At 43.6% G+C, this 15,094-nt stretch overlaps 1 protein-coding gene across 1 annotated transcript in view; it reads left to right on the forward strand.

Moving 5' to 3' along the window:
• CNTNAP5 (contactin associated protein family member 5) overlaps nucleotides 1-15,094 on the forward strand; it is a 490,877-nt gene that overhangs the window by 387,629 nt on the left and 88,154 nt on the right. Inside the window, exons 18-19 of the mRNA XM_075001278.1 lie at nucleotides 10,593-10,832; nucleotides 13,867-14,091. Coding sequence (XP_074857379.1) covers nucleotides 10,593-10,832; nucleotides 13,867-14,091 — 465 coding nt within the window. The remainder of the gene's footprint in view (nucleotides 1-10,592; nucleotides 10,833-13,866; nucleotides 14,092-15,094) is intronic.

Here is a 15,094-nt window from a genome sequence, read left to right on the forward strand (position 1 = left end):
GGGCTGGAGCACAAGACCTATGAAGAGAGGCTGAGGGATTTGGGCTTGTTTAGTTCACAGTAGAGAAGAGTGAGGAGTGATTTAATAGCAGGCTTCAACTTCCTGAAGGGTAGCTTTAAAGAGGATGGTGAGAAACTGTTCTCAGTGGTGTCAGATGGCAGAGCAAGGAGTAAAGAATGGTCTGAAGTTAGAGAGGGAGAGGTGAAGGTTGGATATTGGGAAAAACTACTTCACCAGGAGGGTGATGTAGCACTGAAGTGCATTGCCTAGAGAGGTGGTGGATTCTCCATCCCTCGAGGTTTTTAAGTCCCGGCTTGACAAGGTGCTGGCTGGGATGACTTAGTGGGGGTTGATCCTGCTTGAAGCAGGGGGCTGGAATAGATAACCTCCTGAGGTCCCTTCCAGCCCTATGATTCTATGAATGTTTCCAGTTCTGTAGCTCTATGCTGTCAGCTCGGTGTGAGGGTTAGCTGATGTGTTCTTTTGCTTGGACATATTGGTACTGGAGCATGTTTTTTGCATCCTAATGGGAGGGAGATGATTCTTAGATGCAGGTTTCTGGCGTGCATACTCAGAAGTCCAAGTAATCTGCAGTATTTCCTTCAAATCTGCTCACTCTGGCAAACATTCCCACCAGTAAACCCATTTGTGAGAACACCCATGTGAAATGAGCACTAAAGACCTATGAACACAGACTTATACAAAGGCAAGCAAGCATTTTATTTGCAGATTGTTGTTTCCAGTATTTGCCAAGCTCTCATACAAGCAAACTCCAATTCTGGGCTCCATTGTCTCTTAGCTTTTTTTAATTTTTGAGTGGCAGGGGGAAGGAACCAAAGCACAAGGGAAAAGGAGAATTTCTTCTTTGCATCACCTATACAACAGACAGACACAATCACAATACCACCCTTTCAGATAAGGTTGGATGTTTGCACACACCTTACTTAGGGCTGTGTATAAATGATGCATTCTGATCCTGTAACAAAACAAAACAGCAGAAATGTAGTACTAACGACTGACAAAATGATTTCTTCAGGGATGAGCTGTCGTGGGACAGACCCACTTCACCAGATCAATCTCATTTCCAATGCAGTCTGACATTTATAAGTACAGAGGACCAAAAAAATTGCTATAAAAACTAAAAATAAAATAAATAGGAATTCTATTTAAATGAAATGCCTTCCCCCCGCCAGCCCAGTAGTAGAGTATTTTATGTTCCCCTATGTGTACACACCCTATGTTTTATGCAGATTTTGTGTTGTCCACAGGATGTTTATAAAATGCTTGTCCAGTGGAACTGGGATCCTTCTATATGGGATGTCCTATTAAAAAAGATCAATCACTAACCCAGCTACCATTATTTTAGTGGGATTTTGCTGCTAAAGGCATATCAAAGTCAAACCCTAACAGCATTCAACATGGAAGAAATGTAGGGACAATCAGAGGGCCCGTGTGAGACTGGCATAATGTAGGACAGGCCTACATAACCCCCAACTGTGACTAATTTGTTGTATCCCAATTTTTGAGATAAAGATCAAGAGAAAATTCTATTGGAGCAGAAAGACTACAGTTAATATGTGATTTACAAGCCCATGGCCTGAGGAGTGTAACCCTGGAGGGAGTAACTAGGCACCTGCTGAGGATTCTGGGACTTAACCCTGACGAAAATGGAGTGAAAACCTCATGCCACGTGATTTTTGGCTGGCTTAGAAAGACCTGTCTACAAAGTATTGTGTCTGTGATCCATTCAGTCCAATGTCTAGATATCTCAAAGGAAGTTGGAAGAAACCCTGCAATAGGCAGATGTGAGATGATCTCCCTCGCAGAAGGACTCTCTCTAACTTCTGATACAAGACCTGACTCATGTGGAATGAATGTCCTCCATTCTGAAGGAAACCCCCAAGTTAATAAACCCACCTTAATTGTAAAAAAAACCCAAAGAAGCCAAATATATTAGTTTAGACAGACAAGGTGGGTGGGAGCAAATCTTTTATTGGACTCACTTCTGTGGTAAGAAAGGCAGGCCTTTCACTCCTGCCAACAGAAGTGGCTCCAGTGATAGACCTTTCTTCTCTCTAATGTCCTGAGACTGACAAGGACTATGTACCAGTAAAGGTAAAGGGCTTTGTTTGTTTCTATTCCTGCAGTGCTTTGCCTACCAGTTAAGATTAAGGAGATGCCATGATTGGTATGCACATGCTTAATTAATAATCCACATAGCTGACATGATTTGTGGTTTAAAAATGTTTCAGATATTTTTAAATTAATCTTCCCATTTAATTTAACTTAAACACAGCATTTCATTTCCATGAAGGAGATGGCTAGTCATCAAGATTTAATATCTTTTCTTTTTTTATCCTCCCTTCTGAATCAATTCAAGTATTTTGCAATTCTCATAAACAAGACTCAATGTCAAAGTTTAATTTACTTTATTTATCTTCTGGACATATTTATGGATCCTTCTGGATGGAAAGTATACATTAATCTAAGATACTACTATTATGAATGACAAATGTGGTTCCGATGTAGCTTTCCAATTATAATTTCTTCTGTAGCTGTGGAGATGTTAGTAAAGAGAGATGTGACAAAGCCTTTCATTTCTATGAGCTTAAGCTTAAATATGGCCTTGATCACATGAGCAGAATAAATTTTGGAGTCTCATATTCATTTCTAGTGGTCTTGAGAAACTGCACTGGCAAAATTGTGAACATGCGGAAATGTTTGCACAAAACAAGCTTGACATCAGTGGAGCTATGTCAGTTTATATCAGCTAAGGTGCTAACCATCTATGCCTGCCCTGCATTAGTCTATTATTTACCATACATAATTTTAGGGACAGATCCCGGCCTTGTGCCCCATGAATCTATATGCTTTTAGGATTATAAGTAATTACCTGGTTCAGCCCTTAAGGTTTTTGTGGTGTTTGGCTTAAAGTCTATCTGTAAAACAGTTATTGCTATTGATACTTATGAAATTGTCTCTGTGTGGGAATGTTGAACCAAAGCCTTTGTCAGAAATGTCAATAGAGCTATTAGTGGTATTTAGCTGGGAACTGGCAGTATGCCCTATGTGTCACTGATCTGGCAGTGTCGTTGTCTTCCACTGAAATTGTGTCCACCTTGCAGAGAAGCTTCGCATAATGACCCACTCCCAGGATGTCTTTCTGAAACTGAGTTGTGGACTCGTCTTGTTAGTCTCAGCAGAATGTGGACTCTGGAATATAATGATCATGCCTGTAATGTCAATGTTGTTAAGATGTTTCACTGTTGAGCTTTTCAGCACAAAGATCTGCCCACTCTGACACCAAGAGTAGATTTTAACGATGTCCTCTCCAGTTTATATATTTTTTTCCACTCTGACCCCTGAGCTTTGAATGTTCTTGCACTTCAGGTCTTTTCTAAGATTTTAGACTAGAGTTCACTTTTCAGTTTGCTGTTTTTGTCTGGCTAGTGCAGCTAACACAGTTCCATGATCCAGAGACAACATGTACAAGAAATGACCATGAATCTCAGTCACAACATTCCTGAGCTTAGAAAAACTGTTGAAGGTGGTGTTAAGTCACCTTTGTGTTCCCTGCATTCTGAGTCCATGCAAGTGTGTGCCCAACCCCTGGATTTAAACCTTATGACTGCTTCACATGGCTATCTATCGGATGTACTCAGGGGGGCATTAATAGCCACTTTAAATCCCTGTGATGTGAGTGGGGTAGATCATGTACTGAGCCAGGTATGTGCACCTGTCTCTCTTAAGGAGCATGCCTACAATTCTCACCCCAACCTGGACCTACATAGCCACCCTCTATTGCGTAGCTGTCTGGCCTACTGTCGACAGTCAGTCTAATTGCCCTGTCATGCAGGGCAGCACAGCCCACTGGCCAGTGTCAGTGTGACTGTTGCTAGACATATGGGGTGGGGCAGCTGCCCCAGTAGCAGGGTCTGGGCCCACCCGCACCATCGGGCCCTGAACCAGGGCCCCGTCAAAGGTGGGGTGGTCCAACACCAGCTCAGTGGGGATTCCACCGAAACACACTGAGCTTAGTGGAGAGGGAGGTACCACCCACACTCTCTTCCTGGGTCACATCCAACCATCTCTGGTGTTGCATCGATCCACCAGGTTTCACAGTCCTCAGGTTCTGCAGCTTCCATCTTTCCCCAGGGCTTTGCGAGTTTTCAAATGCTCATTCATTCTTTGGGGTCTCTGGCTCTGCAGCTGGTCCACTCCAGAGCACCTGCAACAGGTCCTTCATCTCCAGCACCCATCCCAGACTGAGCTAAGTTTGCCCCTTTTATACTAACCCCACACATGGCGCATGCCCAGTAGCATGGAGGACCCTAGTATAGGGTTAACCCTCTCATGGCCAGAGCCCTGTGAGGACACCTCATCATAGGCCCCTTTTATGCTGTTGAAGTGTTGTAAAGTGGAATTATTGTATGAGAACCAGATCCTGTATGTTTGTGCTCACATCAGCTATAGTGAAGCTCACTGAAAGTAGAATCCATGCAGCATTTTTTCCCTTCCTCTACATTTTCCACCTGTTGTCAGTTCTACTCAGAGCTCCCATCTTTCATTTGTGTCTGATTCACAGAGTGACTTCTGATGAAGCCTGCTGAGCTCGCATCTGCAAGGCATTTCCTGGCCCTGGTGTTGTTTCTCTCCTCAGATACTATTTTGCAGGAAAGGGAAGAAGAAGCATAGAAGCATTTATTTTACTTGGAATTTCACTCTATCACTTGGTCTATGTATGGAAGTGTTGTTGAGCTCTGGTGTGCTCCCCAGTCAGTCAGTCACTGTATCATGGAGGTGAAGTGGGGTAAAGGCCTCAGGATCCTACCATCTCCTGTGCCAGAAAGGAGCAGTGGAGGAAAGACCTCCAACTGTGCTAGAGAGACTGCATAGGAGGAAGCCAGTCAGGGAAAAGCTGCCAGGAACAGCTAATCTAAGAGATGCAGACCTATATGAAAGAGCTGCAGTTCATGACGTAGTCAGTTCCTTGCTGGAGCGAGAGGAGTAGCTGGTGTCCCTAGCTGGCTGAAGGGAGCCTTTTGCGCCATGGACAGCTCAGTTGCTGTCAGGGAGTGGAAGAGCAGGGGAGAACTCCTGGTTCCATATGCGCTGAAGTGAGAATGGACGGTTGATAAAGGTCCTAAGGTCCAGCACACTGTAGCAACATAATGAAGAATTAAAGGGAAACAACAGCACATGGCTCTGGGGGCTGTGGCTCTCTGGAACACCTGGCATTGGCCACCATAGGAAGACAGGATACTGGGCTCGATGGACCATTGGTTTGGCCCACTATGGTCGCTGTTTTGTTCTTATGTAGCTGTTATTCATAGGGTTTCTGGGCTGGGACTCAAAGCAGTGGCTGGTCCTGACTCCCTCCACTCCTGCTGGCCAAAGGGGAGTGGCCTGAGAGGATATGGAAGACGACTAAACCAGGTCAGAGATAGCGCACTGTTTGGAGTCTCTTGGATTTTGATACACCCATGGAAGGCCACCTGAATTAATTTGTAGCCCAGCTGGGGCCAAAAAGGCCCTAAGAGAATAAAGATATTGAATCAAGGGAGAAAACCCTGAGCATTGATCTCTATCACTGAGACCTGCTGAGTCCATTGTGGTATTGTGGTGCTGTTCCACAGAGTGTGACTCAGCACAAGGCCTGAGTCACCAAAGTCTATTAACAATTTAAGAGAGCATGCAGGCACACACACTTGGTCAGGGGTACAGCAAGAGGTGAGTGTCATTTAGTAGTGACAGCAAAGTATTCATGGGTGCTGTGTGGAGTTGGAATGGTTCCTTCCATGTTTTAGATAATGCTGAAGATACTCTTTAAATATCTTTTGAGTAAAGAATGAGCATTACTAGCAGAAGCATGGTCTTTTATATTACTGCCTCTGTGTTAAATTCTGTGCCTTAGCTATGTCCCCAGGGCAAAACAAAGTCCTTTCCCACAGTCAAAGTGACAGTCATCAGTCATGCGTGCTTAGAAGGCTTTCAGTATGGTGTGCTCTTGAGGCAGTGTTCGTAGAGAGATGGAGCAAGCATAAAGTTCAGACTCAGAATAAGCTTAGGTTTTGGGTGGTGAATTACTGGAATGCCTAACCTGGAGAGGAGGTGGAATCTCCACCCCTAGAGGTTTTTATGTCCTGGGTTGACAAAGTCCTGGCTGGAATGATTTAGTTGGGGCTGATCCTAATTTAGGCAGAGGGGCTGGACTAGATGACCTCTTAAGGTCCCTTCCAGCCCTAGGATTCTATGATTTGGTTTGGAAACTGTAGCAGATCTAGGGTTTCAGGTGGACAGTACCAAAACCTCATACTCTACCTCCCCGTGTATTTGATCCAGTCAAACTGGAAACTGGAAATTAATCCCTTCTGATTGTTCTTTCTTCTTGTGGGGGGAGGACATAGGGGAGAGGGTCAAGAGATGAGTGTTCAAATCATACCCTGCAATTGCATACCACAAACAAAAAGTAAAGGGATTTAGAATAAAGTTTCTGGCTTAGTCCCATTATGACAGTAGGATCTGATCAGGCACCAGGGTCTGACTATACTCAGTTAGGGTATGCCAACACTACAGTTATTATTATTCCAAAATAAGCTGTTCCAGAATAACACATATAAACTACAGGGAAGACCCCCAATAAGCAAATCCAGTACCTTGTGTGTGTGTGTGTGTGTGTGTGTGTGTTGGTACTTGCCAGTACTGAGTACTGGCACCTCAGCAGCCCTAGCCACAGATTTGGCTGAGGGTATGGGGTGGGAAGCCAGCTAAGTATTGGCTCTCCCACTTTTTTTTAAAGAAGTCATTCAGCAAATCTTATTCCCAACTAGTATTCCAATACTTTGCTTTATCTAATTCTTGACTCCCCCCACCCCTGGCCCTTCTGCCCCTTTGCTCTCTGATTTGCCAACCTTGATCATAATTTTTCTGATTTGCCAACCTTGATAATTGTTTTTGGTCCTCTATGCCTTAAATATTGAGTCTGTTCTGGTATGGCTGTGATCTGAAGAAGTGGGTCTGTCCCATGAAAGCTCATCATCTAATAAATTATTTTGTTAGTCTTTAAAGTGCTACTGGACTGCTTTTTCCTTCTGCTATGCCTATGGGGGTGCAGCTTATTGATTTTGAGCTATGTCATGATGTGTGCTAAGGGCAAACATGGAACAAGTTTCCAGGCCAGGTTATATTACTTGCATTAAGCATTGCACTGAAGGCCATGGAGGGTTGTGCCAGCACGTTACATGCTCTGGGGGAAAAGGTGGGGAGAGGGACATTATATCTGCTGATTCACACTCCCCAGAATTCAAGAGTAAAATTGCTATCCTGTTTGGCTAGTTCAACCCACATATTCAGCTGGCTGGGATGTGAGGCTGTCCCCTTGTCCCCTCCCCACCATCTGGGGGTGCTTACTGCCTCACGGGTAGATATGTCCGCATTTTGCACTCACTATAAATGTAGAGTTATAGAACACTAGAACTGGAAAGGACATTGTGAGGTCATCAAGTCCAGTCCGCTGCCCTCCCAGCAGGGCCAACACTGCCTAGACCATCCCTCATAGATGTCTATCTAATCTGCTCTGAAATATCGTCAGTGATGGAGATTCCACAACCTCCCTAGGGAATTTATTCCAGTGTTTAACCACCCTGACAGTTAGGAAACTTTTCCTAATGTTCAGCCTAAAACTCCCTTGCTGCAATTTAAGCCAATTGCTTCTTGTGCTACCATCAGAGACAAAGGAGAATAATTGTTATCCCCCATCCTTGCAAAACCCTTTTAGCTACTCGAAAGCTGCTATCATGACAGGACCATAGAATTGCAGGGCTAGAGTACCTTCAGGAGTCATTAATTCTGGCCTCCTGAGCAGAGGCAAGACACCATCAATCTAAATTATCTCTGATAGGTTTTTGTCCAGAATGACAGGGATTCCTCCAAAGAGAAGAATCTCCCCTCTTCCTCCCTTTTATGAAGCAGGAGAGTCTGTAGGAAAACAACACAAGGCAGCAGTGATCTAGATCTCAGGAAATCTTCCTGGTTCAGCCCCTTGGGCTTAGTCTAAAAGGCAGTTCATTGATGATGATGATGTGAGCGTGTGAGAGGACCTTTTTCTTCTCCTCTCTCTCAGAGTGAAGACCTTTTCTTCTGCGGCCCAGAGGCAATTCATGCCACATGCTCAAATTTACCTTGGAAGGCATCAGGATCATCATCCTGTGCCACCTTGGTTGATGGGGGGACTCCTTTGATGGATGCATGCTGTGCTGTATCTGTTCCTTTTGAAACAGTTGCTGCTGTGACATCTGTTCCCTCAGCAGCTGCTGGTGCTGCATGGTTTGAACTTGCTGCTGGTGTGGCCCACTGCTACAGCAATTATTGTTGGAAGTGCTGGTGCTGGCCAGGTTGCTGGTGCTGCTTCTCTGCTAACCACTTCTACCACCCACTGCTTCCAACGTGCATGGAGCAGATGAGCTCCATCCCCCCAAGTTATTTTTTTAATGTATCGGGTGTGGCTGTGCCCACTTTCTCCACCAATTGGGGGATGCAGGAGCTCCCTCAAGCCCCCACCAGACCCAACTTATGGTCCTTTATAATGTATTTCTCCCCTGCCAGTGGAGGAGACCCAAGGGACTTCTTCTAGAAAACAAATGCAGGGCACATCTACGCTTACTGGAAGATCAATGCAGTTGTGGTCAATGTCCCAGGATTCAATTTAATGTGCTTAGTGGAGCCACACAAAATTAAACCATCAGGGCTCTACCATCAAGCCTGGTATTCCTTGCTGTTGCATGGAGTAAGGAAAGTTGATGGGAGAGTTCATCCCGCTGGCCTTCCACTGTGGGGACAGCAGGAAAAATCAATATAGGATACATTGGCTCTAGCTACATGATTCATAGAGCTGGAGTTGCTTTTCTTATTTCAGTTTTTCCTCTAAGGAAAAGTTCTCCACCCTCCTGCTTTCCTTAGTTGAGAGGGGACTCCATAGGAAAATAGAGAGAAGCAAGGATGACCTCAGTTTCAGATCATCTTCCTAGGCCAGTCCTTTGGGTTTAGCCTTAGAAATTCTGATGTGTTCCTTAGGCAACGAATAGAATTTTCCCAGTGAACAGATGTTTGGGCATAGTCATTCATGGTTACAGTAAACACAAATAACCATATTCTCACCCTTTGATGCATGCCCCTTTAAAAGCAGCAGAAGACAATGCTTGTGCATTGGAAGAGAGAACTCAGTCCAAAACAGAGTCTGTAAATGTTTCTTCTCTTCAAGAAAATGCCATTGTTATCTGGAGCATAATGAAAGATAAAAAGCACATCAAGTCAATCTGTCTCATAAGCACAGTCAGTCTGTATAGAGCTAAATTATACCTATCAAGATTCACAGCCTATGGATTCCTGGTGTTAATAAGCAGGAGAGCAAAGCATCAGCCTGTACTGTAGGGTGGAAAGATAGGGCTTTGCTGAGGCATGGTCTGCACTAGGCAGGTAAATTGGTAAGTCGATTGCGGATACACAGTTCTAGCTCTGGCAATTGTGTAGCTAGAACTGACTTACCTGCAATCAACTTACCTGTCCATCTTCACAAAGAGAGGTCATTGGAAGAAATGTTCCCATAGACCTCCCTTATTCCTCATGATATTGAAGGGTACAGGTGTCAACAGTCAGCCCCAGATTGTTTGATTTCACCCAGCTCTACCAGGTGCATGAAATCAAACTCTGGAAGATCAGTCATGACCAGGTCGATCTTCCACATAATGTAGGCATATCCTGAGATGTTTTCTCACCCCCATATCTCTTTCTTGATTTGTGGAAGTGCAGCTTTAGATGAACAGCATACAATAAAGCAAACACTGATTTCCAAGGAGTCAATTGCTAAAGCGTGTTGTGATATATCGTTCTCTGATCATGTGGTATTGGGCCGACATCTACCTGTGAGCAGGTTTGGAGAGGTGACTTCCTTCATGATTCTTACTTCAGTATTGTGCTGCTAAATGTCCAAAATTCCAGAGCAGAAATAATAGCTACTTTTAAATCCATTATTGAATATTCAGGGAGGTTTAAAACAAAAAAGCAGTCCAGTAGCACTTTAAAGACTAACAAAATAATTGTATTAGGTGGTGAGCTTTTGTGGGATGAATGATTTTGTTAGTCTTTAAAGTGCTACTGGACAGCTTTTTTGTTTTGATAGTATATAGACTAACACGGCTATTCCTCTGTTGCTATTCAGGGAGTTTTAAGTGTTCCCCAACAGGTTTATGTATGTTTATCATTTGCTTATCCACAATAGGGGGGAAAAAAAAACATAAATCCGAATGAAATTTCCCAGGAAAGATTAGACCAGGAGGGTATAGCGTGAAGCAAAGTTTACAAAGAGTAGCAAGAACTGCCATTTCCTATTGAATTCTGAACAGAGGAATTCAGGCTGTAGGGCTGTCACCCTGGTGTTGTGTTCTCTGGAACCATATACTAGAGAGTTTATTGTAGGATAATCACTGTGTATTAGGACTCTCCTGTGGTGCTTGCATTTCTTTGTAGATTAGCATTGCTTTGCAGATGTGTCACTGGAAGGAAAACCCTTATGTTTTTCTCTCTGTCTTGTTCAGGGGGAACAGCTTCCAGACAGAAAGGTTTCTTGGGATGCATCCGCTCTTTACATTTAAACGGGCAAAAGCTGGACCTTGAAGAGAGAGCTAAAATGACTGCTGGTGTCAAACCTGGGTGTCCGGGACACTGCAGCAGTTATGGGAATCTCTGTCACAATGGAGGCAAATGCGTGGAAAAGTACAACGGTTATTTCTGCGACTGCACCAGCTCGCCTTATGAAGGACCCTTCTGCAAGGAAGGTAGGAAGAACGGCTGACTCCATGCATTCTCCTCGCAGTTTTCGGCAACCACTGTGCTTCTAAATTACAGCTGTACTCGGCTCACTAGAGATTCCTCCCTTGTCAGTTTACATTTGAGTACCCTCTGGCGTGGTGGCAATTCCATGTGATATTGACCTCCACAGTAGGCTCCGATATTATAGGTTGGGTTGGTACCATGTCTACTGTTAAGGTTGCCTGACTGTTTCCATTTTAAGACCCTGGTTTCAGCTGCTTATAAATTCGCCAACTTTAATGGGTTAGGCTGAAATTTTCCATGATAAGTGTCTTCCTCAAGCTGAATATATTTGGAAAAGTTGAGCCAAAATGATATAGTTTCTTCCAATAAGGAAGCTAGGGAAAATGCATTGCTTTGTCCTTGTTAAATAATGCTTGACACCTTCCTTTGAATACCCCAAAAGCCTTCATGTTTTGGAGCAGAAACTTGAAATTTGATAGGCAGGTGGCCCTTGTACCTTTTGCTGTCCCTATGCAAATCCATCCAAGTGGGGCCAAGTTATAAGCAGTTTGCACATGCTAAGTAGAGACTTTTTTTAAAAAAAATTAGCTGTTAAATATCTGAAGATTCTTTCCACAGAGCTCTATGTGCCTCGTTTTGACCTGATTCTGAATGTACCATATCCACAGAGTCACTGAGCATATTCCCATGTAAAAAACTAGTATGTGGTCTTTTACGTAAAGACTGTATCATAATAAACACACACAAAGGGGCTAAATTAAGGTTACACAGGCAACCTTAATTTTAATTATCAGAGGGGTAGCCGTGTTAGTCTGGATCTGATGAAGTGAGTCTTTGCTCATGGAAGCTCATGCTCAGAACTTTTCTGTTAGTCTATAAGGTGCCACAGGACCCTTCGTTGCTCTTAATTTTAACGTTTTCTAAGTTTGGTGCTGTGTTAGGTTCCTGTAATCAATATTATGGAAATAGCACCATTTTGTCTATATTTAGTAAAAATATCAAATGCTCATTTATTGTTGTGATTTTCATTAATAGTGATACAGGTTAGACATAATGAGAAATGGAAGCTGCCCATTTAAGAGTAGAAAGTTGGCATGGTGAGGGGACTGGAGTACACAGTATTTCTTCAAAGTGCTTTCAGCTCCTTCAAGAGGAGTGTGTTCTGGGATTATTTTACAGAATGAAGTCTCCTTCTGAATTCACAGAACAAAAAAAAAAGTGTTCCTGTCAAAGCTGAGTCTTGTGATCAATGGTGCAACATCTGCAATCTTAATAATGTTCTTTTAATATAGTTTTGTATATACAGTATGTAATGTAACTTCACTGTGCAGGCAGCTCTCAAGAAAAAAAAAACATGGAGGTGGGAGTATAATTTTCAGGGAAGTGTAGGTGTCTTAACAAGCTATTAGCAAATGTTGCCCATACAGCAAAAAGAATCCATTAAATGTTCTTTGAGGGAAACACAGATCTGAAACATGTAATCTTCCCCTAACCCTGTCTGTATGTGAGCACATTCTCTTTTGCCGGCCTCTCCAATACCATATGTTCAATTAGTGGAGCAGATTTTTATTTGGTGTAAATCCATGAATGTCTGTGGAATTCAGTAGGATTATGCCCACTTACATGAATTGTGGGTCTGGCATGGAGGTTGCAATAGCACCCTGAATACATACCAGTGTCATGTTCAGAGTTGAGTACATCTGCTGTGGACTATGGGAAATTATCGTTAGAATCTGCCTACAGCTACCCAGGAAATAGCAGAAGATATCACCCTCCAACTGTTGCTGTCATCTAAATATATTTTGTAGCTAGGGCATTTTATTTGTGATGCCAACATGAAGTCTGTCTCCAGGACCTAACCGCATACAATTACACTTCTCAGTTCCTTTGCACCACAGCAAGTCTCCTAGGCACAATACTATTGTAAATGTGGACTGTTAATTGTTGTTTACTTTAAAGGAAAGACCAGATAGGTCTAATTTCAGCCAGTCTTTCAAAGGTACGTTAGCATAGAATGAGGACAATCATAGAGTCATAGAAGCTTAGGGCTGGAAGGGACCTCAGGAGGTCATTGAGTCCAGGCCTTGCCTAAAGCAGGATCAATCCTATCTAAATCATCCCAGCCAAAGACTTTGTCAAGCAAGGATGTAAAAAGCTCTAGGGGTGGAGATTTCACTACCTCTTTAAGCAATGAAACCTGGAAATAGACACATCATATCTCATAGAACTGGAAGGGACCTGGACAGGTCTTTGAGTCTAGTCCCCTTCACTCACAGCAGGACATATCACCATGCCTGAGAGTGCCCCCAAATCTAGTCTGCCCCAGACCCTTGAAAGCCTTCCTCAAGCTCACAACCCTGGGTCTACAAGGCCAGTGCTCTAACCACTGAGCTATCCCTCCTGCCCCCCACAGAGATATTTACTGGAGTAGAGACTGGACCCAGGGGGTCTCACACCTTGATGAACACCCAAACCACCAGGCTGTCCTAGAGCATACCTCAAACCCAGACCAAGCAAGGAGAATTCTCCGGCTACCACCCCAAGAGGTTAAGGTGCTGTCTGGTTCCTGCTAGCTTCCACAGTGGTTTTCTATGGGAGACTGGGTAGAAAGTACACAGGGGATCTCTCCAGGTGTCTGAGAGCAAGCACAGATGGAGGTCCTTATTGTAATACATGCTAGGAACATTCTGCAGGAGTGTGCTCCTCACTGAGAGATGCTCTTCTGTGGTGGTCTGTTTGAATCTCCCATGTCCGTGGAGAATGCCTCAAGCACCTGTAGTTGGCTTCTATGGCTCCATGCACATCTTGCCACTCTCCTACTCTAGAGCAGCTCAGAGGAACAGAGGCATATGTGGTTAACTCAGTTAACCTGTCCTTTGATGTTCGAACCAGAGATTTCAGGTCAGCACCTTTCCAAAGATTTGGTGTGAGTGGGGAATTGTCGATCTGATGGTCCGGTTCAGGCCTGTGTCCAAACACAAGATATGAAAAATGCACCATCTGAAATAGATGCCTTGGTTTATGTATTATTTTCAGATGTTTCTGCAATGTTTGAAGCTGGTACCTCGGTTACCTACATTTTCCAAGAGCCTTATCCAGTGACAAAAAATGCAAGCACTTCATCCTCTGGCATTTATGCGGATGCCATTGTATCCAAGGAAAACATCGCCTTTAGCTTCCTGACAGCAAGGGCTCCAAGCCTCCTGCTCTACCTTGACACCTATTTTCATGACTACCTGGCTGTGATTCTCTCCAGAAATGGTAAGGATTCATGATATGGAGCTGGACTAATGGCAGAATGACTACTGTGGGGATAATACTGAGTTCAGGGCTGTTCTCAAGTGGATTCTGTGGCTGCAACTTTGTCCATTTCAAATCGCGTAAATGGTCTTCACTCTTGCTTGTTTGTATCCAGTGCTTCACTCGCTTATTCTGTCCTTGAATAATCATGTTGCTGAAGCTTAAAAGTACATTAACTTTCATTCAGTGGGGGTATGCAGCTGCTGAAATCCATTAGGCTGGCAAGATAATAAGATGAGAAAGTCTGTGAATTTACTTGAGCTGCATGTATACTGTTGTCTTATCTTTCACCTCCTCTGTTGCTATGTCTATTGCTCTTGCACATGCCCTTTGAGCTACTTCTGAGCATGGCCAGTAGAACAGCAGTGAGGAATACAAAACTGAGCAAAATTTGAGGTGGTTCTGGCTTCACTAGCCTATCCCATCCAGTGCAAATCTTTTTGATGCAGGTTGAACCTCTCTAGTCCGGCAACATCTGTAATCCAGCATGACTTTAGTTAGCCAGATGAGTACTTATTAAAGCTGTGCCCAAGATTCCTGTGGTCCCATAAAGGTTGCTTACAGCCACCAGTCCTGACTGTCAGTGTTCTGCACTGTTGTTTAACTCTAATTTACCCATAAATGTCTTACTAAGAGCCCAGTAAGCAGTGGAAGTGCTGCTAATGTGCCAGACAATATTGACCTCCCATGTTTTAGCAAATCCTCTTATTCAGAACCAGTCAGGTCCTAAGGGTGCTGGACTAGAGAGGTCCAAGCAGCATTAGAACATATTTGGGTGAGATTTCAAAAACATCTAATAAATTCAGGAGCAAAGTCACCTCAAATTTTTGTGGGACTGCTGTTCCTACATAGTTTAAATGCTTTTGAAATTCCCACAGTTGGTAAATAGCACAAGCAGCCGCATGATAGTTTTATGGATTATCTCTGAATATCAAATACAGAAACTTAGGCACTGTATACTAAG

Source organism: Carettochelys insculpta, chromosome 8 (assembly GCF_033958435.1).
Source record: "Carettochelys insculpta isolate YL-2023 chromosome 8, ASM3395843v1, whole genome shotgun sequence".
NCBI lineage: Eukaryota > Metazoa > Chordata > Testudines > Carettochelyidae > Carettochelys > Carettochelys insculpta.